This window comes from Scleropages formosus, chromosome 9 (genome assembly GCF_900964775.1).
Source record: "Scleropages formosus chromosome 9, fSclFor1.1, whole genome shotgun sequence".
NCBI classification, from domain to species: domain Eukaryota; kingdom Metazoa; phylum Chordata; class Actinopteri; order Osteoglossiformes; family Osteoglossidae; genus Scleropages; species Scleropages formosus.
This window is the reverse complement of record NC_041814.1, coordinates 7,417,679-7,434,025: the sequence shown is the minus strand read 5'-3', so window position 1 is coordinate 7,434,025 and position 16,347 is coordinate 7,417,679. Positions and strand designations below refer to the sequence as shown.

Below are 16,347 nucleotides of genomic sequence, written 5' to 3'. Positions count from 1 at the left end.
TAGGAAACAGTGAGAATTAACACCACCGTCCATCTTAGTGCATAAAGCCTGGGATTTAGCTGGATGAAATTCAATAGGTTTTTTTTAAATCAGCTGAAAAAATGAAAAAGCAAATTACCTTGTAAAAAATTTCTACTCGTTTGAAGAAATACATTAATTTAAGCAAATTATTTTTTTACATTACTAATCTATCTATTACATGCAATCTATTACATGCTTGAAATTAAGAACAAACTGAAGACTGTTGTCTTAAGCTTCATTTCCTGCTATAGCTCTAGCAGTGTTGATCAAGGTACTTGACATGAATTTATCCAGTGAAAATACCCAGTTGTATAAAATGGGTCAACTTGTGTACCTCAGTTAAAAGTGTCAAAAAGTGCACACACACACACACACACACACACACACACACACACACACACACACACACACGCACATACACAGTCTGAAACTGCTTCTCCCTATCAAAAAGCAATAATAATAATAATAATAATAATAATAATAAGTAAAGAAGTAATCATTGATCCTGTGTAATTAAGTTGTTTTTGCAACTGAAAAACAAAACATTCAAAACCAAATATGTTAGGTCAAATACATTGCTTGATTAATGTACCCTAAATTAAGGAATTCACGAATCAAAGAAACTGTTTTGAAACAAACTCATTAAACAGGTAAGTTCATATTCACTGCTTTATTATCACAGAAGGGAAAAGAAGTATTCTTAAAACTTCATCAAAACAAAATTACCCCAGTATTACAAATGTAATTACAAACATTTCAAACATGTCTTGCAACATACTTCTTATAGGCCTCCATAAAATAAACAGGCATTCTGAGTGAGAACTTGGGTCTACAAATATAATTTCCTTAGCATCCTGTTATTTTCTTTGTCTCAGTTATGTGCAATGCATCACATTATCTTGAACTGTTTTATGTGTTATACTGTAAAGTGGCAACGTTCGTTTATTTCCCATTAGTACTGCAATGCCTACCTACTGTATGTGATTCTTAAAATAAAATGACTACATATATAAAGAAATTAACAACAGTGCAACACAAAGAATAATGACCCTTAATAACAATTTATCTGTTAAATTCAGAGAATAACCAAGACATGGTTATACAGGTCCCATTTTGACAGCCCTGTGAAAAAGCAATATGTACCTGCCTACAGTGGCTAAGATTGAAATGTGTATAGCATAGAAATCAGCAATAAACACTACAATACTGTGAAAAAAGCAAGAACCAGAGGCACTGATCTAATTCTGTAGCATGATTGCCTCTTTTTTCTTACATAAATCCTCCCACTTTGGTCAGATTTCTTTTACCTCCTTTTTCCTTGATAATTCACAGTTGGGTTCTACAAGATGGCATTCTTCCTTGCCCTCAAGGAAAAAGCCTGCAGTTGGGATTTAAGACTTGTTAACCTTGCCAGTTTGCATGTAAATGAGAGTGAGCCTGGTAAGTCATGTAGTAACTATGAGTTCTCCATCAGATCACTGAGACTTCTTATGGTTGGAGTCAATTACTGGATCTGGATAAAGACAAGTAGACAGAAACCCACAATTAACATTTTAGGCAAGCTTACTGGAACGGTTTCCACTGAAATATTCAAATAACCTTTAACAAAATCTCTCACTTTTCTCCCTCTGTATACATATTAAAGCACAACCCAAATTCTGTTTTTAATGAAGTTATGCTATTGCTGTGCTCCACAATGGAAACTCCCTTAGGAACAAAGAGATTTCGTAGTTCATTCAAGTGTCTTGCTTCCACTAGAAATGTTGAACCGTCAAACCGCATGATAATTCAAATCAGTTTTGGAATGTCTGGGCCTTCCATTTTCAACCTGTAAGTGATATATAAGGACCTTTGCTACAGACTGTAACCTTTCGATCTTGTGTTATATTCTGTATGTGTCTGTTTGCTGTTTCTCAGTTACAGGTGGTCCTCGACTTACGATGGAATTCCATTAAACCATCTTGTCATGTCAGCTTCAGCGTGAGTCGCAAAACTCTTTTTACTAAAATTATATAAACCATTAACATACATAAATGGTATGTTGTATAATAGGGTGTTATATTTTATCACTAATTCTGTACATTATTCACAATACATACAAATATATGTTAATAATAATAATATAAATACAGCACAGTATTATATTGTCATGCTGCACCATTTTTTCACTATCATTTTCAATGTTTTCTTTTGCTTTTTCTTTTCAGCACCACTAGAATACTCATTTTTTCACTAGACATTTTTGGTAGACATTGTAAAAAAGCAAATTGGATGGAATCTCAAACAAATAAAACCTATTTGCAAATAAAGCGTTGCCCCTAGCAGACACACTGACTGAGTCAAGGGTGGGTACCTTGTAACAGCGCACACAGGCAGTGTTATTGTACAGCAGATGAAGTCATCATTACCAAACATTGGGACTCAAAAATAATATGGTACGGTTTGATGGGATGGGTCATCTTTAGTTGCATATGTCACAAGTCGAGGGTGGCCTGTGTATTGTTTCTGTCTATGCTGCTGACCCAGTTCTGTTTAATCAATTTGATTCAATTTAAACAGTAAAATTAATAGATAAAAAATGTAAACATGTAAACATAAACCAGTTTACGGAAGGAAATCATTTCATATTGTCAATGCAACTTGATAACAAGTAATTAAACATTTTTAGGTAAAACAAAAAAAATCTGAGGCTTTTCAAAATTATTATATTTTTGATAAAACAGCATCACACAGTCATCTTGTATTGTATGAAGTTATTCATTCTAACTGAAGAATTAAAACATTAGCTTGTGGCTTCATCAAAGTAATGTGTCCTTTTGACACCGTTTTTATCTGAACTCGTAACTCAGTGTAACCAGGGCATATGCTCATGGAGCCCAACTTCTATACCCTCTGCCCATACTTTGAAAGTGTACAATACAGAGCAATGTACGGACCAAGTTTTAACAAAAAATGTTTGGCATGCCAGTGCAATAAAAATATTACTTAATTATTGTTAATTTTATAGGTCATATGATAAAACATTTGTGATGTCAGCAGAGTAACCGACATGTCAGCAATTATGCAGTGGAGAAAAGAAGAATTTATTTTCATGCTTAATTTTCACATGTAAGTCACCATAAATAGTGACAGATATGATTTGTAGTAAAAGTATAAATGCACAGAGACACTTTTTGTTACTCACCATGTTAGTCTACATTAAGATCAGGCTATAGAAAAAGACAAAATATAACAGCCAATTAGTAATTAAAAGGACATTAAGACATACAAAAAGATGTTGAATAAAGACCTATCTGTGGAAAACTTCTTCAATAAAAGCATATTTGTCATATCATATCATCACATATGTGTGTGGGTGACAGAGAGAGTGTGTTCCACTGATGTATGGATGAGTGACCCATTGTAAGTGTGTATCTAGCAGTGTAAGTCACCTTGGTGAATAAGGTGTGTGGGCTAGTAACACTACATAGAGTTCATTGGAAGTTGCTTTGGAGAAAAGTGACTGCTAAGTAAGTAAATGAAAATGTAAATATCAGAAACATAGCGATGGATCTGCATATAGTGAAAGGTTAATAAATGTATATTAAAATATGAATGATATCCACTCAGCAGTTGCCTTTGTACACATACGCAGATACCACTACTAAATGATTTATAATAAAACAAAAAAAGCATTTGGGAGTGGAAAGGGGTCACTGTTTAAATGGGTACTGATGTTCTTTAAGCAAGAGCAAGTAAAGCGAAATTCGGAGAGAAAAAGCAGAAGAAATCTGTGGTAAGGGGTGGACGTGACGGCATGCTGAAAAGAAGAGGAGCGCGAGAGGGTGGACAAAGCGATCAAGTGTGCTACATACAGACGTGCTGGGTAGCTCTTTGGCAGCTGCCTCTGAAGGCAGAAGGCTCTTGTTTTTCACCAGCGTTTGTAGGACTGCAGCCAGAGAAGAGCAAGGAGAAAACAGAAGGCAATGAAACAGCTCACTGAGTGTTTACTCAGCAGGGAGAGGGGACAGTACCATCATTGACAACATGAACTACTGAAGAACTGCAGAAGACAGAATGAAGAACGCTAAAGAGTAGGGCGAGAGCAAACCATCACACTTGATTGCTCTGTGTTATAAGACTCATTCCAATGCCACAGCAACACCAGCTACCCTGACGGAAATACTCATAAGAAAGGTATTATTTAGGTTAGTGCGCATAGTAATTAAAATTGTTTCTTTTTCATTTGAAAAACGTTAATTTGTACTTGAGATACTTCGTGCTCATAGTATGTCAAACATTATTTCAAGCTGCAGTTTTATTATGGCTCTAATTAAATGTTACACTTGAATTTTATGTCCTGCTGTTTACCAAGGTATAAACTGTATGTGAATTGTTATTAATCCTTGTGCGACACTTTTCATCCAGCTGCCCCGTTAAACGATTAACTGCATTACACAAAAAAATTAGTAACAGGATTTTCATTGTTCTGTGATAATACACCAAACTGTTTTGCTTTCAGAAACCTATTGTTTTGGCAAACTACGGACAAGTGAGCCACTCATTACCTTGTGACGATTAAAATAGTACAGCAGCAAAGGCTGTTTAGCCTACAGTTGCTGAAGTGCATATAAAAAATGTGGGGAAAACTATTTTTTCATATTGCCTGAAGATCTGGCAAGGAACTGCAATTTGAAAATATATTGCAAATGTGGACCCAAAGGTTGCAGGTTCAATTCCCACCTCCAGCTGCAGAGCCCTTGAGCGAGATACTTACCCTAAATTGCTCCAGTAAAATTACTCAGCTGTATAAATGGGTAAATAACTGTAAGTAACTCAACATTATAAGTCACTTTGGAGAAAAGTGTCAGCTAAATGAATAAATGTAAATGTATTCGGGGAGGAGATCACGGTGGCGCAGAGGGTTGGACCGGGTCCTGCTCTCCGGTGGGTCTGGGGCTCGAGTCCTGCTTGGGGTGCCGTGTGACAGACTGGCATCCCGTCCTGGGTGTGTCCCCTCCCACTCCAGCCTTGCGCCCTGTGTTGCCGGGTTAGGCTCCGGCTCCCCATGACCCCCCGTATGGGACAAGTGGCTTCAGATGATGCATGCGTGTGTGTGTGTGATGTGTGCTCTGTGGATTTTCTCAGAAACACAGTTAAACTTGCCTGAAATTTTTTTACGAGACACTTCACTAGCTAGAACACGTAGTTAAATAGGTCTTTTCCAAAGTGCCAGAATAACAAAAGAAGAATCTTTAGCTCAGTACCTTCTCTGGTGACACTCTCTGCCGCAGTCATGGCCTTTCCGCTGAGGTCACTGACTACGCTGTCCACCGTAGCCTCGTGCTTGAGGAAGAAGGGTCGCACCACACGCTTGTACAGCACCTGAGAGCCGTTCCAGCTCACTGGAGCCATACACCACAGCAAGAAGAGGCACTGCGATAAAGAGGTGGTGAAGAAAGTTCTCATGTATTATGGTTTAAGCGGCGATTACGCAGTGCTTTTAAAGCACCTACATAGGGGTACGTGTCGAAGCATCTGGCATCTCAACTCACACGACTCTTTCAGTAGACTATGTTGGCGCATATAGTGGTATGATGCCTCCAGTCTGCACCACTGGAATGAGTTTCAAAATGTTGCATATAGAAAATAAATATATGATCTCACCTTGGCAACATAATAGAAAGGGCACCAGTAAAGGAATATGTCTGAGAAGAATTCTCCCACACTGAAGACTCCGTACACCACCCAGTAGGTGAGCCACTTGGTGTCGTCGTCTTTGTTTTCGCTTTCGATAGCTTTAATTCTGTGTGCAGCACGGAAGAGTTCGTTTAGCAATCAGGGGTAATGCTTCCGAATATCCCCGAGTTCATGGTGTCGTGATGGTTGTCTTGTCACTAATAAATTGTGAAATTTCAAATAACACTTAATTTCATTATAATTACAATGAAAAGCTTTTTTAACAGGTATGAAAGTTTTAATTTTTTGAGAAACATTTGGCTGTATTGCCATTTTATTCTAGTGTCTGTAGAGCATGTCTCCCAGTGTACTAGTTTACATTTATTCATCTAGCTGATGATTTTCTCCAAACAACTTACAATGTTAAGCTAATTATTCACCCATTTATACAGCTGGGTAACTTTACTGAAGCAATTTAGGGTAAGTACATTGCTCAAGGGATCTACAGCCTGAGGTGAGATTTAAACCTAAAACCACTGGGACCAAAGGCAGCAGCTGGAACCACTACACTACCTAATACCTGTTACCATGTTTAATATTCTGGTTTGCACTGAACTCTAACTACAACTATAGAACCCATCACCAAAGAACATATCCTAAATAACTCCAGTAAAAATAACCTAATGTATAAATGTGCAAAATATCGCAATTTGCTTTACAGAAAATCATCAGTTAAATGCATAAATTAATAAATAAAAAAATTATGACCACGCAGTTGCCATAGAGCTCCAAGGTTATTGGAATGAATTAAAGCAACACTGTTTCCGTGTAAATTTTACATGTCCTTGTGGTAAATTAGTCATTTTATCTTTTTCCTCCGACATTCCAGATACATACAGTTGACTCAGGGAAAGGATATCTCAGACTTGCTCTAATCATATGTACGGTTGCTACCAGTAGACTAATGACCAGTCCATTATTTACCGTGGCAAATGCACTATGGTACTTGGAACTGGCTCTTGATCGCCAGAACTCTATGCAGATAAGCATGTGAGAAAAATTATATATGGCTGCTTAAATTATGCCAAACAAATTCTACATTAAAATGTAAACTTTATGTAGATACTAAACTGAAATGAAGAATAACTTACGAGAAATATGCAGGATACATAAAACCAATCAGGTTGCAGAGTAGAGAGGCACCATATCCAAAGATTAAATACAGTCCTGTGACAGAAACGGTACCTGCGGAAAACAAGACACACACAAAGGAAGCATACTAAGGTATAATCACAATTTAATTTGATTATTTTGATTGAAAAACTTCATTTTTCTTCCTGTCAAGGAACTTTTAAATTTAACCGATTTTTATGGCAGTTAATCTTAGGTACCTTCCTTTATGAGACTTTTCCAGCTAAGATGTATTTTGCAGCCGTACTGCCTATAGTGTGGAAGGGACACATGAAGCACCAGGCTCCCTTGCCGGCATCCTTAGCCGCTGAGGAAGCTGGAGAAGGTGGATCACTGTGTGCGAGCAGTGCTACCAGGGCTCTGTCAGCCAGTGTGACATGGGCCTCTCGTGATCACAAGACACAAATGTCACTGATTTAGAATACATCATGATCTCAGCTTTCGAACAACAGCTTCGGTCATGGCATAGGAGCAGTAAATGCTCCAGAAGAACTTCTCAGCTCAGGCTGTCTTTATGGATATCACCATTCCGGCCCGTAATTTCAGTTTCCCTACGAAATGTTTAAAAAATTGAGTGTCGATGAAGGATGTCTCATCAACCCAGTTAGACTTGTTGTGCCACCAAATTAGCCACCAATGTCCAAAAAAGTGAAACTGCTCTCACTAATGGTTCCAGCTTTCCACTGGCCACAGCACTGGGAGGCACCATAGAAGTGTAACTTGCAAAAACACATTAATGCAGGCATATGCAGATGTTAAAAACAGCACATTTGTTGGTGGCACAGTGACACAGCGCCTGAGTGGTGCGAGAGGCTGTGGGTTTGATCCCCGCTCAGGCTGTGTGGAGTTTGCATGTTCTCCTGTGTCTGCGTGAGTTTCCTCCGGGTGCTCTGGTTTCCTCCCACACCCCAAAGACATGCTGTTCAGGTTCTCCCAGAGTGTGTGAGTGACAGAGAGAGTGTGTTCCACTGATGTATGGATGTCTACTACCCAGTGTAGTGTATCTAGCAGTGTAGTGTATCTAGCAGTGTAAGTGAATAAGGTGTGTGGGCTGATAACACTACATAGAGTTAATTGGAAGTCGCTTTGGAGAAAAGCATCTGCTAAATGAATACATGTGAACACCGTTGCTACCATCATATTCTGATACTTCTTAATCCGACTTGATGGAAGAAGCAACACAGGGTGTAACAGTTCTGCAAGGAGCCAGAACTATTAAAAAAAAAGAACTGAAAATGCATGAATATCGACGTGTGGACGTTGTCGTGTTTGTATTACAGAGAAGTGAAATGACAGGCTTCGCTCCATCGATCGTGACAGCAGCTCCGCGAGCTCATCGCAGTACTTTTTAAGGAGCGCTGCGCTCAGGTTGTCATGGAAATACATCTCGCGTTGTCGTACCATAATGAAATCTTCACTATCATACAAGGAATGCAAAGAAAGAAAAAAACAGGAGGAACTTACCCGCAGCCAGGTAACGTTTTTTAATTCCGGTTTTCTCCTCGATCTTCCCTAGAATATCTGTCACCAAATTCTTCTCGTTTAAGAACCTCTCTGCGCGCTCTTTCAGTTTAGCGAACATTATATTTGTCGATCACTTCCGCAGCTTTTTCGTCAAAATACTGTATCTTACTGAACTAGGAACAGGACTGCTGGAAAGGGTGAGAAATGCCGACAGGTGTCACACGGATAAGCGCACAAATAATTTCCGAAATGGGCAGTTTTCGCTGACAGAACAACTCGTCAGCTTTTCAGACCGTTAATCGGATTTGCGGGATCTGACCGCGCGTCACCCCGGCGCTTGGGGGTGGGGGGGGGGGCAGGCCGCTGACTGCCGGTATGGTTTATATTCTGTACCAGCCTCCTTAAACAGGCCCTCTTCTTGCGCTCTCTTACATTTTACATTCATTATATTTGCATGTATTCATTTAGCAGACGCTTTTCTCCGAAGCGACGTTACGGACGTACATCTCATAATAGCTCATGAAAATACAACGTGTTACATGATTAGATTGAAAGAGACACGTAGATCAGTAGATGCAGACGCATAATGATTCTTCAGTACAGTTTGAGTTTTGTTTCTTTCCACCGCATATGAATCAATGTTCATCACACGAGTAGCAGCTAGCTGCATAAAACTTTTTCAGAATATCCGCGATACGTGATCACCTTCCTGGTGATTTTTTTTTTTTGGAGATACATATATATAACATTTGCGTTACGTTACAGGAGTAGCTCTTGCCTTCAAAGGCCACAATCGTTTGTCCCGAGTCACGAGTGGGGTCACGGCGAGCTGGAGCCTAACCCGGCAACGCAGGGCGTAAGGCTGGAGGGGGACGGGACACACCCAGGGCGGGACGCCAGTCCATCGCAAGGCACCCCGGGCAGGACTCGAATCCCCGACCCACCAGAGAGCAGGACCCGGCCAAACCCACTGCGCCACCGTGTGTGATTGAAAATTCCATAAGAGGCAGAATATGTGGTATAATATCACACGGTCTGACTGTTAAAATACAGTAGAAGCTCAGAAATTATTTTCATTTTATGTACAGACACATACATATCATCAAGAAGGGAAAACGATTTTTGAATTTATAAATACAATAAATTATTTTATATATAGCAACCTCCTTAAACAGGCTCCCTTCTAGTTACGCTCCTTCAAAGTGTGTGATCAAAAATTTCATAAATGGCAGAATATGAGGTATAATATCACACAGTTAGGCTGTTAAAATACAGTGGGCGCTCGAAAAATATTTTTATTTTATATGCAGATACACAGAGATTATGAAGAAGGGAAAATAATTTTTGAATCCATAAATAAAATAAGTTGTTTTGTGTAATTGTGATAACATTTATATGTGCACAGAACACACGTTTATGTTTCAAAGACTGAAAACAATATGAACAGGAAACGTATTTTCAAGAGTGAAGTTCTTTATTGAATCAAATATTCGTTTAATAGAAAATGTTACCTATGAGCTGCAGCATTTCAAAGTGGAAGCAGCGATGTCTCATGCCATATTTACATAATATACAAGGCGGCAGATCTTCAGTACTACAATAAAACAGTAAATGTACTATTAAGCAAATTTTTTTTGGCAAATTAATTTATGATTAAGCAAGAGTGCAATTTATCTGGCAAATTCTAGCGACCCCAGTCGATCTGCGTGACTTGCCTAAAAATAAAAACGGTCCTGGTTATCCGGGGCAACATTTATTATTATACATTAGAGGGTTGATGTGGCCCACGAGACCGCTCAGTCCGCGCGCGGAAATCTACTTCACCTTAATTTTCCTTAATACAATGCGGTAGTGCACTTTTCTAGAGAGCGAGTAAAGCACAACGGCGCTGCGCTGACGCGAATACTCTGTGCGGCCACTAGATGTCAGCACACGAAAAGCGCGAAGCTCGGCAGCGGCAGCTCCGGGACCGGGAGCGTCTCCTACGCGCACTTCCAGCAGTTCCGCAAGCACGTTCTCTTCACGTTGCAGCTGGTTACATAGTGGTTAAAGTTGCTGCTTTTGGACCCAAAGAAGGTCGCAGCATCGAATCCCACCTCCAGCTGTAGTGCCCGTGAGCAAGACGCATACCTCAGACAGTGCACCAGTATGGGCGGATCGCCTGCAGCTCGCGCGCACAGACAAGCTGGCACAAGTTGTGGGCAGGCAGGCAGAGCTGAGCGAACGTCGCCCTGTAGGTACGCGGTGTCTCTCCCCGTGCGAACGCAGCCTGCCCCCCTGGAAGTCTCTCTCTTCGCTCCTACTTTCGCACTATGGAGTCGTACAAAGCGGTCAAGTACACTTTATTTGCTGGATGTTACTTATTTTGGGTAAGTCGTGCACGTACACCTTGACTCTTGAGCTACGGCGCTGGGGATGGCGTTTGAATGGGTCGAAGTGAGTCAAAAATGGGTCAAAATGAGCGCAGAATTAGAGCTCTCTGGACACCGCTCACTTCGTACTTCTTGGACAACAACGGACGTGTGTCGCCAGTCATCCTTATACAATGTTTTTTGTCATGAATTTCCGGCCATTAACACAGCAGTTTATTCAAACGAGGCTTTCTTTCTTAAACCGTCCATTTATTATTGCTCTGAAGGGTCCAGTTTCCGACCCACAAAATATTTGTAACGGCGCTGAGAGAAGTAGTAATAGCTTAGTGTAAATACTTGATATTAGTGTTCGTGTGTATATAGTTGTATGTGTGTTGCTCTGATTGGTTGTCGTTCTGTTTATGCTCAGTGGTTAAAAAGGGGATTCTGGGGAGTTCTGGGAGTAATCCCTTAACCGTGGGACGCGGTAGGGGGGCTGGGAGCGCCACATGGGGATTCTCAGGTGTGCGGGAGTACTGGTAGTGTGTAGAAGCGACTTTTTTTTTTTTTTTTTTTTTTTTTTTGAGACGGCTGGCGAAAAACTTGTATCCCGTTGATGACTAATACATTATGTGTATGTCTGCTTTATATTTATTTGTCTGGTTTTAGGGGGTATAGTAAAGTTTTATACTGTAATTTAGAAGTATTTTATGTGTTTTGGAAGATGCATGTGATACGATGACTCAGATTAGGCTGCTATTGGGGACTGTCCTTTCATGGGTATGTTGATGTGGGGAAGAAGGTCAGTTATATATTTTGAAGCCAGAAAGGGGGGATTGTTATGAGAAAGACTTTATTATTGTCTTGACAATGTATTTTATGTAATGGCTTTTTAGTAAGCTTTGTTGACCAACTGTAAGATGTGTGGTTTTGAATTTGTTTGATTGTAAATTTGTTGTTTGTTTTTAATTTGTATTAATAACTTTATTTAATAAAGTTTAATAGAGAGAAAAAAAGTACCCATTGAATAAAGAGCGCATTCCTTTTACTCAGAGTCCTAAGCCGGTGTCTAGTAGATCATGGGGGGGAGGAAACGCTACAATGTAAAAATGGTTTGTAAACACAATTAAGGAGAGAATGTTGGTGTGGTTAAGTGATGTGAGCAATGATGCGTCTCTGTCGCAGTTTCCTTGGGGCTGGAAGATGTTTGTAAGTATTTCTGCTTTTATTTGTAGAATAGAGCATGTGTTAATGTTTTACACTGTTCACCGAGTGGGTATGTGTCTGTGCTGCACAGTCTCAGTTCAGAGGTAATAATGCATATATTTCTAATACTATGAGGTTTGGGGGGGGGGGGGGTGTCTATGCAATATAAGATACAAAATTTTGAAGATACTCAAAATGACATTGTGCCCATCCAGGTGGCCGGTGCTGTTATGGTTGCAGTCGGAATCTATGCAAAATTTGCTAAGGAGGGAAGTAAGACAATTTGCTACAGTTTTGTTACAATTTATTATTAGAGCCATTGAGCCATACATTAGAGCCATACATGATTTAAAAATCAAGTGAAATGTTTTTCATATGATGTCATGTTTGTTCATCTAGTGCTGTTAGCTACACTACACTGTCGGTAACTCCTGGGAAATATTATTCAATAACCTACATTTGAACAAGTATTTAACATTGTCTACAGTACAGTATTCAGTAGCTGACTGGTGAGTTTTATCCAAAAAAACTGTACAATTGGTCCCCAACTTACTAATTCATGTGAAACCAAGAGTTTGTTACTCAAAAAGCCTGTTAGTTGCATGTGACATGAAATGGACTAGGGCTTGTCATAAATTCTGTATGCAGCTACTCCTGTGATGTGCACCAGCAAAAATGATGGCATTGGATTAAGTGACTCTACTTTTGAGATTAAAGTGTCTGTATGTATAACTCTTTGACGGTGAAATAAGAAAAGAAACAAAGAAAACAAAGAACCAGATCAGGTCCCAGATCATTATGCTTTGATTTCTTATTATTGTTATATTGAATTTTGTATACGTACTGCTGACCTGTGACTCTGCAGTCCCTTCTTTTACCCCCCCCACCAAACAAATTTCAGTATAATAATAAGAAATCAAAGCATCATTACAAGAAATTTTAATAACATTGTAAATTATAAATTATTTACCTTGAAGTGCAGATGACAAGTGGGCATCAACCTGGAGCTGGAGGTAGTAACATGGAGATGTAAGATGATGAAGAGGTGGCACTTCACTGGCGGCTCAAAACTAGTAGATGTAAAAGGCATAGGATCATCTATAACTTGTTCACCTTTCTCATTGCTTCTTTTACATCTTCTCCACTCTTTAAAAAAGTTTAAGTCAGTGCTTACTACTCATGACTGTTCTTTCAGTGTGTCAGGTGATGCTTTGGTGTGTAATTTGAATTGGTTTGTCAGAATAAATACTGCCTTAAAAAGTTTGTATTTTTGCAGAGTTCATTACTCAAAAGTTTGCAAGTTGAGGACCAACTGTACAGTTGGAGAAAATGTTAAATTAAGTTTTCTTTTCTTTAAATTTTGAACTATGGTTACAAAAAAAAATCTCTGCCAGTAGAAAATAAAAGAACAAGTGAAGCAGTATAAAAGTTGATTTATTATGTATCTAGCTGGAGACCAAGCGATCGGTCACCTCTAAGGAAAGAAACTCTATGTTCCTGTCTCAGATGCTGTGGATTCTCTGACGACTGACCCAGCCCTACTTCTCATATTCATTGGTTCTTTAATATTCATCATCACCTTCTTCGGATGCTTTGGGGCACTGCGCAACGCGGTCTGTCTTTTGAAAATTGTGAGTCAGAAAAAATTTCGCTTGTGACTACATGACTTGGAAAATGAGTTGACTGTTGTGACAAAGTTGAATTTTTTCCTCTTATGTGCTTCTGCAATACAATAAATATTGGTAAATTAACACAATCTGCAGATATATTTCTATGATAAATATGAATGAATTTTTATAATAGAGAGGCTTCTGTATGCCTGGCAAAAAAGCTACTTGATATAATTTCTTCTTTTTTGTAGAACGTGTTTTACATTTACATGAATTAATTTCTCCAAAGTGATGTACAATATTAAGCATTGGTTGGTTAGGCTTTGGTTTTCTTTTGATTGCTCACTGGAAAGGCCCAAACAAAAATGGCACATGTCAGTCTCATGTTTCTCTTTATTCCCAGTTTTTAGGAACCATGGTGGTAATTCTACTCCTTCAGATAGCAGCAGCCTTACTGGGATTTCTTTTCTCTGACATGGTAAAAAAAAAAACCGACCAATAAGTAAACCACACAGATACCTAAAACAGTACTTGTGAGGAAAAAAAATATACTGAAAAATTCAGGAATATGTATGATTTTAACTTTGGAAAAATTATATTTTCAGTTCTGTGTTTTAACAATCTCAGTATAATTGTAATACCTCAGGTTCTGGAGAGGACTGAACTGCTGATGAGAAGGGGAATTGTGCTATACCGAGACGACATGGACCTGGAGAATGTTGTGGACTTTGTGCAAAAAAAGGTTCAATCAATGGGTGATACGCACTGAGAAAAGGAGCAATATGTGGAGTGCAGTTGTACTTTAGATTAACTGAAGATTTTGTATGTGGTATTGTTATTGTTTTTTTGTAATTTTCCTTACTTTTTGTTTCCAGTTTCAGTGTTGTGGAGGTCATTCCTACAAGGACTGGTCTTACAATGCCTACTTTGAGTGCTCCAAGACCAACCCCACTTTAGAAAGATGTGGTGTTCCCTTCTCTTGCTGCATACAACAAAAAAAGAAGGTTGGAAGACACCGATTTTCATACTTAAGTATCTGGCAAAAGAAAACGTATAAAAATGAATCTGGCCTGTTGTTGGTCAGCTGTTATCAGTAGTTTCATTCTAGTGGAACACAGTTAACATTATTGGCACTGGTTAAGTCGTGTGCTATAAGATTATTATATGTGAAAAATACAGTTCAGATGGTTGATGTGCACATAACTGCATTCAAAGATTTTTACTGTTTGTTCTCAAATTCCAGTCTGTACTCAACACCATGTGTGGTTATGGGACTCAGAACTTGAATGAACTTTTGGCTGGAAAGAGCATCTATACTACTGGCTGTCTAGACAAAATTGTGCGGTGGGGAAAGCAGAACCTCCTCTTTACTGGAGGAATCACTGTCGGCATACTCTGCCTTGAGGTTAGCTATGTTCTTAATATGGTCAGCTTTTAGTTTACATGGCACAGTACAACAGTAACATTAATATCAACAAATAGACAATGAAATGGTATAGCTGCAAAAGACAATGCTGTATGCTATCAAAGCAACTTTTAATGAAAAATATACAATAAAGAAACTACTGTTTTAGGCCATTAGCAGAAGTACCATAAACAAGATGCATTACAATTTGTCAAGGTACAAGTTTAAAATAAACTACAAAATACTAAAAAGCACCACCTGGAAAAGGGGTGGGAAGTACAATCATAGAGGAAATGCAGTAAATCCAGATCATAATAATAGAAACCATGTCTCGAGTTAGTTCACCGATCCTATTTATTCTCTTTCCAGATCTGCATGATCTCACTGGCTGCTGCACAGATATCTCAAATTACGAGGATACAACAGAGCAATGCGAACAGGAGAGGGACATACAGATTAAAAAAACAAGGAAACACATCCTAGTACATGCAGCATATGGAAATCAAAGGCAGTTCCCTGGAACTTTACTCTACAGGAGATGAAAAACAATATTTACTGCAACCATGTGCCAACATATCCGTGTTAACCACAGGAGAAAATCTCTGTGAATACAGTATTGTCGAGACTCTTACTTTCTCAAAAGTCCATGCCAGCAACATAGATGAGTTCCTTCTCATTTTGTTATTTAGTTTAGTTTTTAATGAAGTTAGTTTGTTTTATTGTGTGATTCAGAAAGTATACACTCCTCTGAAGTTTAAACCAGTATGCGATTCAAAAGATGTGAAACAGGAACAAAAACAGTTGAGTAAATCTTTCGTTGATTTTTCTGTACAGCACAGAAACTGTTAATTGTCTCTTTATTTTTTGATCTTGTTATTTTCCTATACACTGCCATGGAATGTTTTTATAACTCAGAAAATGGAATTTGAGGGAAATTTTACAGCTGTCTGCAAAAATGTGTATTTGTATCTAGAATTACTTGGCTTCTGACAAACTATGTGAGTAAAAACATATATATAAAAAAACCTAAACTACAAGTCTTCTCTAGATGCTAGACTTTTGTAGTGTGTCATTTCTGCCAAGACTGAATGTTTCTCAAAAGCGCAGAGCAGAATAAACACACATTGAGGCAACTGTCTTTTCTCCACAGTAAATATCTCTAGAGATATTTTCCAGATTATTATCAGTTGAGACTACGTATATGTTAAACTATTTACAATGAAACTTTATATATTCAAAATCTAAATGAAAATACTCTGGTATTCATTATGCATTATGTCCACTGAATAATTGCAAGTGAAAATTATTACTCATTAAATAAGGGTTGTCATGTGTATTCACAGCATTTTTCTTTGGTTAAGACTTCCTAGACTCTTCTACAAGCTTGTACTATTTCCTTCAATTTAAAATGTTCAGTTTTAAGTATGTTTTTTCCATAAAT

The 16,347-nt window shown here is 38.6% G+C and overlaps 2 protein-coding genes across 7 annotated transcripts; one reads left to right on the top strand and one right to left on the bottom strand.

Moving 5' to 3' along the window:
- Window positions 1-694: 694 nt before the first annotated feature.
- Window positions 695-8,766, bottom strand: LOC108930488 (receptor expression-enhancing protein 6-like). 3 transcript variants are annotated; one of them, XM_018745759.2, is made up of 7 exons: window positions 8,335-8,766; window positions 6,831-6,924; window positions 5,668-5,806; window positions 5,268-5,436; window positions 3,876-3,949; window positions 3,206-3,230; window positions 695-1,534 (listed from the first exon to the last, which is right to left on the bottom strand). In XM_018745759.2, the coding sequence occupies exons 1-6, from the start codon at window positions 8,450-8,452 to the stop codon at window positions 3,210-3,212; spliced, it is 615 nt and encodes a 204-aa protein (XP_018601275.1). In that variant the 5' UTR covers window positions 8,453-8,766; the 3' UTR covers window positions 695-1,534; window positions 3,206-3,209. The 3 variants fall into 3 exon arrangements, with proteins under 3 accessions (XP_018601275.1, XP_018601276.1, XP_018601273.1); XM_018745760.2 differs by lacking the exon at window positions 3,876-3,949; XM_018745757.2 differs by lacking the exons at window positions 695-1,534; window positions 3,206-3,230 and having other exon boundaries at window positions 3,500-3,949.
- Window positions 8,205-16,244, top strand: LOC108930487 (tetraspanin-33). Of its 4 annotated transcripts, none has more exons than XM_018745754.2 (8): window positions 8,205-8,344; window positions 12,107-12,164; window positions 13,398-13,522; window positions 13,905-13,979; window positions 14,148-14,243; window positions 14,377-14,505; window positions 14,745-14,906; window positions 15,276-16,244. In XM_018745754.2, exons 1-8 carry the CDS (start codon window positions 8,276-8,278, stop codon window positions 15,387-15,389), a joined length of 828 nt encoding a protein of 275 aa, XP_018601270.2. In that variant the 5' UTR covers window positions 8,205-8,275; the 3' UTR covers window positions 15,390-16,244. The 4 variants fall into 4 exon arrangements, with proteins under 4 accessions (XP_018601270.2, XP_029110976.1, XP_018601271.1 ...); XM_018745755.2 differs by lacking the exon at window positions 8,205-8,344 and adding an exon at window positions 10,274-10,703; XM_029255143.1 differs by lacking the exon at window positions 12,107-12,164 and having other exon boundaries at window positions 8,283-8,344.
- The last annotated feature ends 103 nt before the right edge of the window (window positions 16,245-16,347 follow it).

Coding starts and splice junctions, on each gene's coding strand:
- LOC108930487 (XM_018745754.2), top strand. CDS start 8,276: ATGAAATCTTCACTATCATACAAGGAATGCAAAGAAAGAAAAAAACAG. Junction 13,523..13,904: donor CGGTCTGTCTTTTGAAAATT/GTGAGTCAGAAA, acceptor CTTTATTCCCAG/TTTTTAGGAACCATGGTGGT. Junction 14,506..14,744: donor GCATACAACAAAAAAAGAAG/GTTGGAAGACAC, acceptor CTCAAATTCCAG/TCTGTACTCAACACCATGTG.
- LOC108930488 (XM_018745757.2), bottom strand. CDS start 8,452: ATGTTCGCTAAACTGAAAGAGCGCGCAGAGAGGTTCTTAAACGAGAAG. Junction 5,807..6,830: donor ATGTATCCTGCATATTTCTC/GTAAGTTATTCT, acceptor TGCTGCACACAG/AATTAAAGCTATCGAAAGCG. Junction 3,950..5,267: donor AGAGAGTGTCACCAGAGAAG/GTACTGAGCTAA, acceptor CTCTGGCTGCAG/TCCTACAAACGCTGGTGAAA.